Source organism: Cercospora beticola, chromosome 6 (genome assembly GCF_033473495.1).
Source record: "Cercospora beticola chromosome 6, complete sequence".
NCBI lineage: Eukaryota > Fungi > Ascomycota > Dothideomycetes > Mycosphaerellales > Mycosphaerellaceae > Cercospora > Cercospora beticola.
Window position 1 is genome coordinate 94,562 of NC_088940.1, and position 13,922 is coordinate 108,483.

Genomic DNA, 13,922 nt, shown 5'->3' on the forward strand with positions numbered 1-13,922 from the left:
CGGGAAGTAAACGTACTATCTAGCTCTACTAACTAGCTCGTAGATTTATAATATCTTCTATATATTTCTCTTAGAACTCTAGTAAAGTAGCAATATATAGGATACTAGCCTACTACTTATAAATAAGTAAAGCGAATAGGAAGTCGAGAGGATACTAGAAAGCTATATAGAGAAAGGCGTAAAGAAGTATCTAGTTCGATAGTATAGGTAGCTAGAGGAATATAATACCTAGAAGCTAGTAGAATATATTAGGAATTATAAAGTACTTAATATATTCGAAGTATAATATAAAACTAAGCTACCTATATATAAGGCGAAACTATAGAAGAAATAGTAATACTAGTAGTTAGTAGAATAGCGGAAAATTCTAAGAATTCTAAATACTAAGTATTACTAAGATACGAGAACTACTAAGATATAAGAACTTAGAAAACTAAAATATTATAAAAGGAGAGAAGATATTTATTTATAGTACTCGTAGATATAGCGTATACTACGCGTAAGGGAAGTATATAGCTTAGAGCTAGCGAGATATAAGAGTACTATAAGAGCTTAATAAAGGAAGAGTATAAGGCTCGTAGGCTACTTACTATCTATATCTATAGCTTTATTACTCTTCTTCTTACTTTCTTTCTTATTATCCTTCTTAAGCTTAGAGAGCTCTCTCTCGTTCTAAGTAGACTAGCTAGAGTAGGTAGAAGTAATAGCGAGGTCTAGAGCTTTACTAGAAGCGCTAAGTAAGTAGAGCTTCTATTATACGAATTAGTACTATATAAGAGAAGTAAGTAACTAGTAGAATATAAGATATACTTTATACTCTAGCTCGAATATACTATACTAGATAGCAAGGCCTATACTCGTTGCTATAAGCTTATTAGTAGAGGATATACTAGTAGCTAGCGCCTCGCTAGCTTTCTTTAGTATAAAGAAGAAGCTAGCGGACTTACCTAAGTTACTCTATAAGTACTTAAAAGTACGAGTAATAGCTTTGCCTATATTATTAAGGTAGCGATAGAGCTACTAGTAGTAAGTAAGGCGCCTACTTATATATAGTAGGTAGTAGTAGTAGCGCGCGCGCTATATCTACTTTATAAGGTCGAGATTAGTAATATAGATATACTTATAGTTAGACTTACTATAGCGAATATAGTTTAGCTACTAGCCGAGCTTTATATCGCTATTATAGCGTAGCTCGATAGCTAGATATAAGAATTTAGTAGACTTAAAGTATATAATATATATACGAACTATACGACTTATAGTCTATAAGATATAAGAGGTAATACTAGTAGTCGTTATTCTCTACTTTTAGTAGGTCGTCTACTATATAAGAGAGATAGTTAGTAGCTAGAGTAGTAGAAGTAGTAGTAGCTCTCTTTAGAGATATATTACTTATAGGTCGTATATAAGAGTAGTACTAGATAGTTAAGTATATAGTATAAGTTAAATACGAGAAGCTTACTAAATATAAATAGTTAATAGAGAAAATATACGAAGAGTATATAACGAATTTATAGTATACTAGTACTTTATAGCGCGAGTGCCGATAGTATATACTATTAATAAGCCTATTACTATAAAGAGTTACTATATAGTAACTAGCTACGAACTAAAGCTCGACTTAATATTTATATATATAAGAAGTAGTACGAATATACTAGATACTATACTAAAACGATAGAAATATATAGTTTTCTTTATAAGCTAAAATAGCTCTATTAGAAAAAGAAGATAGTTATAAGAGCTAGAAGTATATAGCTCGAGAAACGTAGCTTATTAGGCGTTAAGGTATAACGGCTAGTACCGCTTATACTTAGCGTAGGATAAAAGTATATAGAACGTATATAAACGAAGGAGGTAAGAATTATTCTTAATATCTCTAGATAAGGAGTCTAGAGGCGCTTAATATATTGCTATATTCTACTCTTATATGCAGAGAGGTCGCTTACGGATGCCTTACAGCCTGATTCCTTGGCTTACAAGCGGATTGTAAGCGCTTACGTAAGATTTTACATCGCTACTCAAGACACGCTGAATCTCTGTTTATTGCTTGCCGCGCTGGCCGCTGGCTGCTGGTCACACGAGAAAATCACGTTTGTGCGAACAAAACATGACCTGTCAGTTCCATCACACTACCGCTTGTTGTGAGACTGAGAATGCCTCCTAGTGCTCGTTTTGCCGCCGTACGCTGTACCGCCGCCGCTGCCTCCGCCGCCTACACAAGATTGACTGCTACTCGCACGTACCGGCCTTTCGAACTGCTACCTCCACGAGAACGCCAAGAACTCACACCCTTCCGCCGCCTGCGTCGCCTGTTGACGATACACGAGAACATCAAGAACTCACGCCGTCCACGCCGCTCGCCGCTTGATCACGCTTCCGCCGCCGCTGCCGCCATATCGCTGGTTTCCGAGGCTGGAAATCGATGTGCCAGACCACTGGGCTGGTAACTGGGAGTACTTCATTGTCGACAAGCCCGACGAATGGGCCCATAACCCTAACGGTGAAGTCGTGATGGAGGCTTATCAAGGCAACGAAAATGTTGTCGAGACTCGATTCCAGTCGACCAACGGTAGCACGAGCAGTACGCCAAAGCTGTGAATGCCAACAGAAGCAACTTCATTTCTCACAAAAGTGTAGGAAACTCAACACTTCTCAATCATCTCCCATACACTGTAATATAGATATTATCTTCTCTCTCAAAAGAAAGCAACACTCCATCAAATCAGCAAAAGCGCAGCCGTCATCTCATGCAACGCCGTCGCTGTAGTAGTGGTTGGAAACGCCTTTCCTGTATGAAGAGCGAGAGCAAGACGCTGTGCTTTCCTTTCCAGCAACGAGACAAAACACAATACCAAAAAGCTTTCTAGAGAGCGGGAGAATCTTCCAATGACTGACTGATGGCTTGACTGAACAATTTTTCTTCTTCTTCGTTTAATTCTTCTTTCTTCTTCCACCACTCATTCCAAAAAGACAAAGGAAATCAAATGGTTTACGATTACGAGACGCCAAATGCTGTGCAGCGACCAAAGTAATTTGGCTCATGTCCGGCTTGAAGCAGTCCCATGGGCATGCGAGTGATGATGATGCCCAGCACTGAAACGGTGCCTGCCAGCTCCGCTTCGGTTCTTCAAGCTTCCAACATCGTGTTTGCCTGTAAAAGAGTGGTCAGCAATCATGTCTAACATGAAAAGTATTGAGGTCAGCACTCACCATCGCAACAAGCCCTCACATTCTCCAACCGATCTGCGTCTCGCTCTTGTCGCTCAATAACAGCTCTCAGATCCTCAGCCGAGTCTCCCACAACGCTCGCATCGTATATAGTCGCGGGGTCGCTGGGATCGGCTTTGCGGTTGCTCAGGGCAGACGTCGTTCGTTGAGTGCTACTCGATCGGAAACGTGAGGCCATGGAGCTGAAGCGACCACCTTGCTGGCTGCTGGAGGAAAGACGCGATGGGTTGGAGCTCGTCGCTCGGAGGGTGCCGGCTGCTGCGGGAGCCAATTTGCCGCGATGGTTCGAAGCCGCAGATGTCCTGCCAGTCACAGTAGCATCTTGTCGTTGAGGGCTGGTATTCCTCGTGGTTCGGCTGTTGTAGCTGCTGAGGCTGGTTCGTCGGCTTTGCCGACTGATGCTGCGACCATTGGCGGTACCGCCAGTCAGTCTGCTGAAATTGCGTCGAACAGTTCCGGAAACACCGCTACCATGAGGATCGAACTCATTGAGTTCAGCATCGCTCATGGTGTCTTCTGCTTCCTTGTTTTCCCTCTCAGTCCTCAACAAGAGATATGACAGCGCATTGAACCAAGTCTCGTGCCTCTGACCCGTGGGTGCCGTGAATACTATCTCACGACCCGGAGTAATGACGACAATCGACTTTCTGTGCAGGCCAGGTGGATAGGCGTTGTCATCGGAGATAACTCGAACGGCCTCAATAGCGACACTCTTTGCCTTCATCATGTTCTTACCAGCAGTGCTAGGATCATGCTCGCTCCAGTACAGCGTTCTGGTGTACGGATGCACCCAGAAAAATCGCCTGTGCCTAGTCGTTGAGGTCTCGCTCCGGCCGGTCTTGCGGGTGTATTTCCACAAGAACTCTCCAATCATGGTCTGTGTGATGGCTTGGATCATGCGCGGGTCAGTCGCAGGTGCGACATCTGGCGGCAACATCATGCCACGAGAAATGTTGAAACGCTCGTCAAGCTCAGAAGCAAATGACGAGACAGAAGTTCGATGTGATACGCGATCTGCTGGGATAGTGGACGCCATACCTCGCTTGTCTTTTGGTGGCGCTTGTCGAGGAGTGTTCGAGTCTCGCGAGTGAAGCGCACGCTCGAAAGGCGGTCGGCCACTTGGAGTGTTGGGGCGCTTGTATGCCGAAGCTGGCATGCCTGGTGGACCCATGTTTCCGCGGGACGGTGGCTGCTCTGGTGAGCCAGGTGTGACTTGCGCAGCCGCAATCTTGAGATTGTGGTCTGCAGGGAGTGGAGGAGCAGCGATGGCCGCGTCTCTCTTGCGCATCGAGCCCGCACTGGAGGGTCTCCTGCCATTTGGATGTAGCGTTGGAGACTCATATATGGATGGGCGCTGATCAGCTTCACGCTTGGAAGGCGTGTTGACAGCTAGCGCAAGTGATGCCGCCGCGGCTGCGTTTGTGAACGTCGAATTGCCCCTCGACGATCTCGAAGAAGCCGGCCTCGAGATGGCTTTCTTGTTCTTGATCATGCTCTCAATCTCTGCTCCAGAGAGCAGCGTCTGCGAGCCTTCATCAAACATAGGTGGCGGTGGTGGCCTTGACGGCGGCGGCGGTGGTGGTCGTGATGGCGGTGCATTAGCTGACATCTCTGCCAGAGGCTGCCTTGAGGAAGGTGTGACTTGCTCCTCAAATGATCTGTCAAGAACAGACGGATCGGCAGACTGAGCGAGAACGTCATTTTGTGTGTTATCAAACTGCGACTGGTCTCCGAGCACTGTCTGCTCGTCTGAATGATCAGGAACGAAGAGAAGATCAGCTCTCCTGGAGCTTCTGCGAGGAACGTCGGGTGTTTCTAGCTCCGGTAGGACCGGTTCCGACTCCTGCGACACGATTTCTGAGAAGGACAACTGAACCGGTGGTGGCGGTGGCGGCATAGATGGCACTGGCGGTCTCTCTTCGTCGAGGACCACGCTCTTTGGAATACTTGATATTGACATGCGCTTTTGATTGGGAGGCAGTGGCCACATTTCTGGATCCGTGTTCTCTGCGAGAAGGGGAGATCGGTCCAGCGAGGACGATGCATGTGGTAGCTGCCCGACAAGGAGCGTGTTATTCTCGGTCTCTGGATCGGTAGCGGTGCCGATGCTGATGGTGACGGGGTTGCCGCGAGCATCAGTGCCAATGCTAATGGTTTGCACCGGCACCCGAGCGTCTGTGCCTGTGTGCGATGTGCTCGCCACTCTAGCATCGGTACCAATGCTGCTCGTTGGAATGATACGAGCATCAGTTCCCGTGCTGATGGAAACAGGCACGCCACGCGCATCGGTGCCAATTGTAACCATTGTACGCACTGGCTCTGCCGACGTCTCAATTTCTCGTGCGGGCTGCGAGCCAGTGTCGACGGTCGTGCTCTCGTCAATGGCCGTGTGCGCTGTGGTAGGTCGCGAAACATCTTCGCCAGTCCCCTGACCAGCAGCCCTGCTCAATCCAAAGCCTGCCAAAGCCCCGGCTGCCACTTCACCTGCATGTTGCAAGAGACTTGTCTTTTCCGCAACAGGTTCCGGTTGCCAGGGCTCAGTCATGATACCTGCATCAACCATCGCTGGCTTAGGCAAAGCTTGCGCGGCACCAACGCTCGCTTGAGATGGCGAGAGGAGGTCGACCGTCTCGTGGTCGTTCATCGACGTGGTCGGCGTGCTGGGTGTGCCAGGCTCGACGCTGGCGTGGCGTTCTGTTGTCGGCGTCTCTGTGCTGAAGCTTCCGTCGAGCTGTCTCTCAGAAATTGGCGTTCCATCTATGCTGTCGTCATCGTCAAGAGCGTCCAACTCATCACCGAGAGATTGCATGCCAGCAGGCTGAGGTGTGCCAACGCTCGAGCTCGGACTGGCCAGGAGAGCCTGCGGCGAATCTTGATGGCTGTCACTGACGCGGCTCGATCGTCGCCCACCACGGCTCAAACGCAGCTTGTACTTTGGTTGATGTGTGGATCGTACAGGTGTGCCTACAATGTCATCTCCATCTTCGTCTCCAGAGTCAGACGCAGTGGACATGTATGACATGCGCTTGTTCGACATCTTCGGACGCAGAACGCGGGTTGAGCTCTCTTCGGTCTCTGTGGCATCGCCTTCGGTGTCATCACCAAGTTCTTCCACGCCCGTGGCGAAAGCCTCGCTTTCAGTGGTAGCACCGCGCTCGGTGGCGGTCTCGAAGCCAGTGTCTGTCTCATTGGCGGTCTCAAACGCGGCATCAGTAGTGTCACCATCCGACTTGCCATATGCACGGTTGTATGCGTTGGCTGCTGCAAGTCCTGCCACAGTAGCCCTGGACATGATTCCATCTCGGCCTCTGCTCGGAGTGTGCTCCATCACATCATCCTCCCAGTCCGGCTCATCGATGATCTCTGTCGTACTGCCGCGGGTGGCGCCAAGCCTGCTGCTTGAAGGTCGCTTGTACCGGAAATCATTCTCACTCTTGCGCTTCTTGGCTACATTCGCGATGATGCCTGTAGTGTCTCGCCTCTGCTCCAGCTCATCGCGTGCGTCTTGCAACATGCGCTTCAGTTCGATCTTTTCCGTCTTTTCACGATGAATGTTGTTCTTAAGATTCTGGATCATGCGATGGGCGTGGTTCAAGCTGGACTTGAGAGTCTCCGTTTCCAGCATGCCATGACGAGCCGGAGTGCCTTTGATGGGCGACGCTGGCGCACTGTGATCCGGACTGGCATCGTCTGACTGCAAGTTCTCCTCAGCCGACATGAAGTCCGTATCGGATTGAGGTACCCCTTGCCCCATTCGGAATGCAAGACCTCGTGCGAGTTCTGTATTTTGCGAGGTCAACTCTCGGACCTTGGCCTGCAACTTCTCGTTCTCCGTCAGCTGCGATTTATGATCACGCTGCAGGTTGTAGAAGTCATTATCCGTGGTCTTGCGCGCATTCGCCTGGTCTTCGGAAAGCTTCTCATGTGATACTCGCAGCTCGTCCAGCTCGCGTTCTTTGGCAGCTTTATCGGCCTGGGCGGATTTGAGTGATTGAGACAGTCGCTGCTCTTTCTCCAAGCTCTCCCTCAGCGTAGCCTCGACGTCCTGCAGGCGAGTCTCGAGGTTCCAGTTCTCGTCCTTGTACTTCTGCTCACTCTCGTCCATGTGTCGCAGTCGCTGCAATAGTTGAGCAGACTCAGCTTCAAGCTGAGCTTTGGCGGATGTGGTGTCTTTGAGCTGCTCATCTTTTTCCGCCAGGGCTGCCTGTAACTGCCGAACTTGGGCGAGGAGGGAGGTACTAATCTCGGTAGCAAACTCGATATCGTGCACTCGATTAGTGGGCTGATTTCGCTGTCTGCGCGAGGGAGCGGACATCTTTGTTGGCGAGTCTCGTCCTGAGCCGGACATGACAGTAGAGTTTGTCCAGTCCACGCTCTCGCTCGCAACTCTCGACTTGGGGAGGAAAGCTCGGGCAGACTCCCGACCAACCTCGTTGTATTCGCGTTCAAGCTCTGCCAGCCTGCCCTGTAGCTCGGCAGGGATGTCGGAGTCCTGCTGCATCTGCTCAACCTCCTTCAACTTGGCAGCCAGTTCTGCACGCTGCGAGGTGAGCGTCATGCCGAGCCGCGCAGCATCCTTGATTCGCCTGTCCGTGTCCCGCATGTGAGCTTCGAGGGCGCGTCTCGCGGAAGAGGGGGAGCTGGTGGACAGGGCGGAGAAGTGGGCGCTGTCGAATGCGCCATATCGCAATGGACCTGCATTTCCAGGAGAGGTGTGGGCGAAGGGATCCGCGTTCCCATTGGCATTCGCCGTGCCTGCCGGCGGGTTCACAATCTCGGCCATGGGTCGCCGTTCCATGTGCTGATTACAATGGTATTAGGAAGATGGTAAAGGAAAGGAATAGGTTGCAAAGGCGGGCGCGCGTATGCGGGAACGAGTGTCTGGCACTGTCTGCGGCCTACGCGGGTGCGTGTCTCGGGAAGCGCTGGATGGGCGAGGTTGCGATGCAGGAGCAGAACCAATGGAAGTATCCGAGCGGACGGGCGCGCTGCTGCTCGTCGCACACGTCGGGCGACGACGGCGAGGCCAGATTGTCGAGTTCTCGCACCGCGCCTGAGTTGGGAGGGAGAAACAAAAGGCGCCGGGGGAAGGAGAGAGGGAGGGTCGGAGGGTCGGGTCGGTGGTCGTGTCGTGCAGCGGCAGAGCAGCGGGCGGATGCGCTGCAGAAGTGTATTCGCGGTTTCGATGCAGAGCCGGCGGGGTTGCACGCACAATGCCAGGTGTTCGGCGGGCTGTCTGGCGCTGTCAGACACGACGGCAGCCGCCCGGGATCCGTCGGCGGGGGAGGGGAGGGGTGGAAGAAGAACGAACGAACAACAAGACGGCGGAAACAAGCAGCAGTAGTGAATCAACGAGTGCAGTGATGGAGGAAGTGGGCTGTGGCGGCAACGCGCGTGCTCGACGTGAACCTCCAGACTTTCGTGCGCCAAACTGTAAGTTAATGCCCGCTGTGTTTATCATCAACAGACGCAGCGCCCATGCCGATTGGCCGACGAGCCGAGAAACCCTGCTACATTCACCTGCACCACGACAACAAACAACCCAGCGCTCACAGGCTGTTGCTGGTGCGGTGCATCATCGAGGTCTGTCTGTCTGTCGTTCGTCTCATCAGGCGGCAAAGTTCCCCCAAAGTCACCCCCTGTTGCGGGCAGAAGGCGCGAGTCGAGTGCCTTTGGTGGCTGCCGGTAAATTCTCTTGACTAAGCACGTTTTTGCCTCACAAGCTTCACATGCATCTCAACTCTGACGTACTGTTTTCCACTCTTACCACCACTGACTTCCCAGCAAGACATGGCCGACACAGCAGCAGCAGCGCCCGTCTTCAAGAAGCGCGCCAAAAATACCAACATCCGCAAACGCCCAGCCACGCCTCCTCCCCAAGACTCGGCCTCCGACAGTGACGACTATACCGACGATGAACAGGGTGCACGGATCAAGCGTCGCAAGAGGGAGGGCGTGACAATAACTGGAAATGGCCCCAAGTCCGAGGTGGTCACGACCAAGTACACCGCCTTCCAAGCAGATCGCTCTACCAACATCACCGCCAACGACGATGCAACCAAAGCCTCGAGCTGGTACACCGACGCTGCTCTCGCCGCGAAAGATGGCAAAGCGAAGCCAGATTCAGAGACAGTAGTTCCCGAAGCAACAGACGGAACATACCAAGGCACAGCAAAATACTCCACATTCATCGCAAAGAATCCCGAACGAAAGCAACTTGGCCCCCAAAAAGCACCTACGAACGTTCGAACAATCACGGTGACAGATTTTGCACCAGACGTCTGCAAAGACTACAAACAAACAGGCTTCTGTGGTTTTGGTGACAGCTGTAAATTCCTTCACGCGCGAGAAGATTACAAGCAAGGATGGCAGTTGGACAAAGAATGGGAGAAAGCAGGGAAGAAAGACAAGAAGCCCGGCGCGGCGAATGAGAAAGACACCGAAGGCATGGACGATGAAGAGAAGATGTTGATGGAGATTCCTTTCGCTTGTATCATCTGCAAGGAAAGCTACAAGAATCCCGTCGTGACAAAATGCGGGCACTATTTCTGCGAGAAATGTGCCATGACGAGGTATATGAAGGAGAAGAAAAAGCAGTGCGCGAATTGCGGAGCGGATACGCAAGGTAGCTTCGGCGTGGCGAAGAAGTTGAAAGATTTGCTGGCGAGGAAGAAGAGGCGGGAGGAGGAAAGGGCTGCAAAAGAGGCGGAGGAGGATGGGTGAAGTGAATGAGCAACTGGCCTCCCAGCGACTGTACAGAAGATAACATTGCGATCCAGTCACCAAAGCCGTACCACAAGAACGCCAAGGCCCTCTTCTGGACCTGGAAGTGGCTTATCCGGTCTATCCTAGTTCGTCGCACGAACAGCCCAAGCTCTCACTTCCTCCGAGCTAGTACAATAGCAAGCCTTGCAAATGCGAGAGTGGCTGAGAGCCAGTGAGCTCCGCCATCGTCCTTCGCCGGGCACAGACGCCTATCATGGTCTCGGATGGCACTGAAAGCGGTTCATCATTGGACAACACTCCTTCCAACTCTCTGCAATGCAACACCTGTGTTGACGAGAAGGTGCTGTCTTACAGCTAGGCAAAGGTGTGTACAAGACACTCAAGCTGCTTCGAGCCCTTTACTGTACAGTATGCCTTTGTACAAACAACATGGTGTCACTTTTCATCACTACCGAGCATGTTCCGCTGATCTCCTGACACTCAACAGTCATGATATCTTTACTCTTCTCTTGCCCCCGAGACACGCGGTCGTACTCCCACTCGGCTCCAACCAACGAGTTCTATACAGATTGGCGAAAAGCGACCACTATGCATATATCAATGGTTGCGCCCACACGGCCCAACGATCGTCCAATTTCCGCCACATCTTGCAAGTCCTACATCTATTTGTTACCCCAATACTCTCTTCCTTTTCCAAGCCTAATCCAAACAATCACGCTGAATCTTCACTCCATCCCCAACCCCCAAACATGAAGACCTTCCAAACTCTCCTCGCCGTTTTCATTGCCCTCGGCGCGACAAGCGCTAAGCCAGTCCAGCTAGAAGAACGTGGACAGACCTGGTGGGTAAGTCGAAAACAAAAATTCCAAAGATTCCTGTCCCGCAGCCAACCACCATCCGGACATCCCCATCCCACATTTCTTATTCTTCATTATCATCACACACAACAAGTGACCAACTGCTCACCATTTGGAAATTAGTGCGGAGGCGGTGGAACAGTACACTGTTGTTGCCCATGCATCGTAACCCCAGGACTTGGAGAGTCGTGTCCCGCGGGTTGTTATAATACCTATGGAGCGTGCTAAACTTGAATGAGAGAGGAAAGGTTTTGTGAGAGCCAGATTGCGGGTGGGGTTTGTGGAGAACAAGGATAGAACTGTTTTGGAGTGTGGAGGTGTATCAATTCCATCCAATCAGGAAGAGGAAGAGCAAGAACTTTACAGCAAGCGAAGAGGAGAATTGCAACGAGGCTTGAGCGAGAAGTGCATGGACAAAGTCGAGAAGAAGTCGAAGGCAAGGACAGAGATGTCGATCAAGTATGGAGCGAGCCGGCGACGCGGAGCGAATTCAAGCTCGTACGCAGTTGTCAGTCAAGCGAGAGCGCACAGGAGTAGAGACAGGAAAGGAACTCTGAGTTTTCAATTGTATTGTTGCGGTTTACTGCCGCTCGATAGAGGCTATGCATCCTGCAATTCTCCTCATGCCTCTTTTTGAGCATTGTCAACCTCGAACAAGTAGCCGCTTGTCTAGTCATACATTTTAATGCAATTTCTGAACAGCCATCACAGACTTGTCGCCACCAGGGACATCGCCCGCGATTCATTCATGTCTTCGACAGCAGTAGAAGGTACTATCAGCTTCGTCTTTCCCATCGTCAAATGCCTTTTCACAGGTCAACATGTGCGCTGCCATGTTTCAAATGTACACTCCTCAGCGCAGCATAACGTCCTTATGCCATCACACAACCTGTCTGATTTTCCTCGCCCTCTTGGTTGGACTCATCACGCTCTTGGTTGGACTCATCAACCTCCTGATTGGACTGATCAACCTCTTGATTGGACCCATCACCCTCTCGTTGGATCCCACCATTCTCCTGCTCAGCGAGCCTCATCACAGTACCGTGAAAGACTCGAAGAGATGGCGCCACCTGAGCAAGGTACGGCCAGTAGACATTCTCGTCCTGGTTCATCCCCTCAATCATCTGGAATGGTTCTGGCTCGAAATCCTTATCCATTTGCATACGGACAGCACGGAGCGAGGTGGCCAACGTGAAAATCCCCGATAGGATCTCGAGCGAAGCATCCTCAATCTCCGCTGCAGTAAACCGCTCTTCTGGCGAGAGGAAGTGATTGCTCAGCCTCATATATTTGCGTAAATGAGAGGTCGTCCAGGCAACGTGATGTGGCCCGTTCAGACAATACTCGTCGGTCCATACTTCGCCTTCGTGCTCGTCTTCCGCGGAGTCGTCGGGAACGTCACAGTACAAGGCCAGAACGATATACCACATCTCCTGAAGAGTCTTCTTCGATGCAACGTAGATATCGTGTATGCCAAACACTGGGCCGTAGGTTGGGTTACCGGTCAGTGAATCTCGAACGACATCGATGTCGAATCGGCGTGTCGAGGTCCATGGATAGTCGATGAAGCAGTTTTCGCGGATCCATGCTTGATCGATGCGATACTGCTCGGACTGCTCTGCACCAACATCGACCCCGCCAAGCTCTGGCCATGAAGGCGAGGCATAGGTTATGCGGAACGGGAAACCTTCCTCCAGATCTTCTGCGTGGAGTTTGTATGAGGTGATGTTCATGGCTAAGAATTCCGTAGCAGCCTCCAGTCGAGCAGGATCATGTTGAGGACCGAGTGCGTGCATTGAGATTCCGCCTCTTGGTCTGTTGACGAAGTGTGTGAAAGATGGTCCGCGCTGAACGGTGCTACGCATCCAGTCTATGAAGTGGTCGTCTTCCAAATCTTGAGTGACGGTAGTGTCGTCTGCTTCTTTGTCTGCCGCGTACACAACGAGTGCCTCATGCATTGCCACCCATAGGCGCAGTGACGTGTGACTCGCCCACGAATAGAGGTTGCTGACGAACCCGCTCATTGCCCACTCATCTCTTAGCCTCGCAACCTCTTTGACTGGATCGTAGTCTTCTGGAGTGCTCTTCACAGCTGGCCACATGCGTACCAATTTCGAGTTCAACAGTTGCACCTTTGCTAGTTTGCTGTCATCCTTGAACTCGAACTTGCCAATATCAATGCACACGAGACCAGATAACCCCATGTCGGCGATCCACTGTTGAGCAGAACAGTGCAGGTCAGGATGTCCCATAGTGGTGAGGTACTCTGTCAGGATGACCAAAGACTTGAGATGCGGCAAGAGATGGAGTCTGAAAAGACAGTAGTGCACGCTGGCAACGCGAGCTGATTTGCACCCGACGATCTCGATGCGGCGAGCCATGTCCAAATGGTGAGAGGCGCCGGAATCCAGCGCTTCGAGTGCCGTGTGGAGCTGAGCGAACGTTAAGCAAATGGTCTTCTTGTTGTAGAATGTCTCGATGGCTTCTTCGTGAATCTGCTTGTTGGCCGCCATGATTGACGTTTCGACGGGAAACGACTTATGGGATGCCTTCGAAGACTCGGCGTCTCCATTAGTGTCGTTCGTGAGGTTGTGGTCGGGCGCCAGTCGCACATGGGTAGCTTCGCCGAAGACATGGCCGTAGATCTGCACTCGAATTTCTGCCGACAGCTTGTCGAGGAAAGAGCAAGTGGATGGATCTGGGATCGTCGTCGGCGATGAGGTAGCGCCGCCTTGATTAGTCGCAGGCGCGACGGGGTTGTGTTCGGGTGCCATCGTGTGTGGCCGTCGCGTCAGGAGTCTGCGGGAAGAGTCAGTGTCGGTGAGCCAGCTGCTACAACGAGGAGCAGATGTTGTGCGCGAGGACTTACCTTGCTGTTTCCAAGATTTCTTCGGTGATGTCGCGACGTCGGTGGAGGAGAGGTGCCTGCTGAATAAGTAGGGAAAGCAAGTGTCGTGGAATAAGCTTCGCGGCGTTACGGGCTGGTGGGAGGTGAATGGGAGGTGAATGGTGAACGGAGCACGTGAGCGCAACAATGAGATCTGTCGTATACTCAAACTACGCGGAGTGGTCTAGCTGTGCCTCATCTCCAATCGTTATAGAACCCAG

General features: G+C 51.2%; 3 protein-coding genes across 3 annotated transcripts; 1 reads left to right on the forward strand and 2 right to left on the reverse strand.

Annotated features, from left to right (window-relative positions):
* Nucleotides 1-3,041: 3,041 nt before the first annotated feature.
* RHO25_009166 (uncharacterized protein) lies at nt 3,042-8,029 on the reverse strand (the record flags this gene model as incomplete). The annotated part of the gene is made up of 2 exons (XM_023600714.2): nt 3,042-3,154; nt 3,214-8,029. 2 exons carry the CDS (start codon nt 8,027-8,029, stop codon nt 3,042-3,044), a joined length of 4,929 nt encoding a protein of 1,642 aa, XP_023453342.1.
* Nucleotides 8,030-9,021: 992 nt separating this feature from the next.
* Nucleotides 9,022-9,954, forward strand: RHO25_009167 (uncharacterized protein; the record flags this gene model as incomplete). The annotated part of the gene is made up of 1 exon (XM_023600715.2): nt 9,022-9,954. The coding sequence occupies one exon, from the start codon at nt 9,022-9,024 to the stop codon at nt 9,952-9,954; it is 933 nt and encodes a 310-aa protein (XP_023453341.1).
* Nucleotides 9,955-11,686: 1,732 nt separating this feature from the next.
* On the reverse strand, nt 11,687-13,588 carry RHO25_009168 (uncharacterized protein; the record flags this gene model as incomplete). The annotated part of the gene is made up of 1 exon (XM_023600716.2): nt 11,687-13,588. One exon carries the CDS (start codon nt 13,586-13,588, stop codon nt 11,687-11,689), a length of 1,902 nt encoding a protein of 633 aa, XP_023453340.1.
* Between the last annotated feature and the right edge of the window lie 334 nt (nt 13,589-13,922).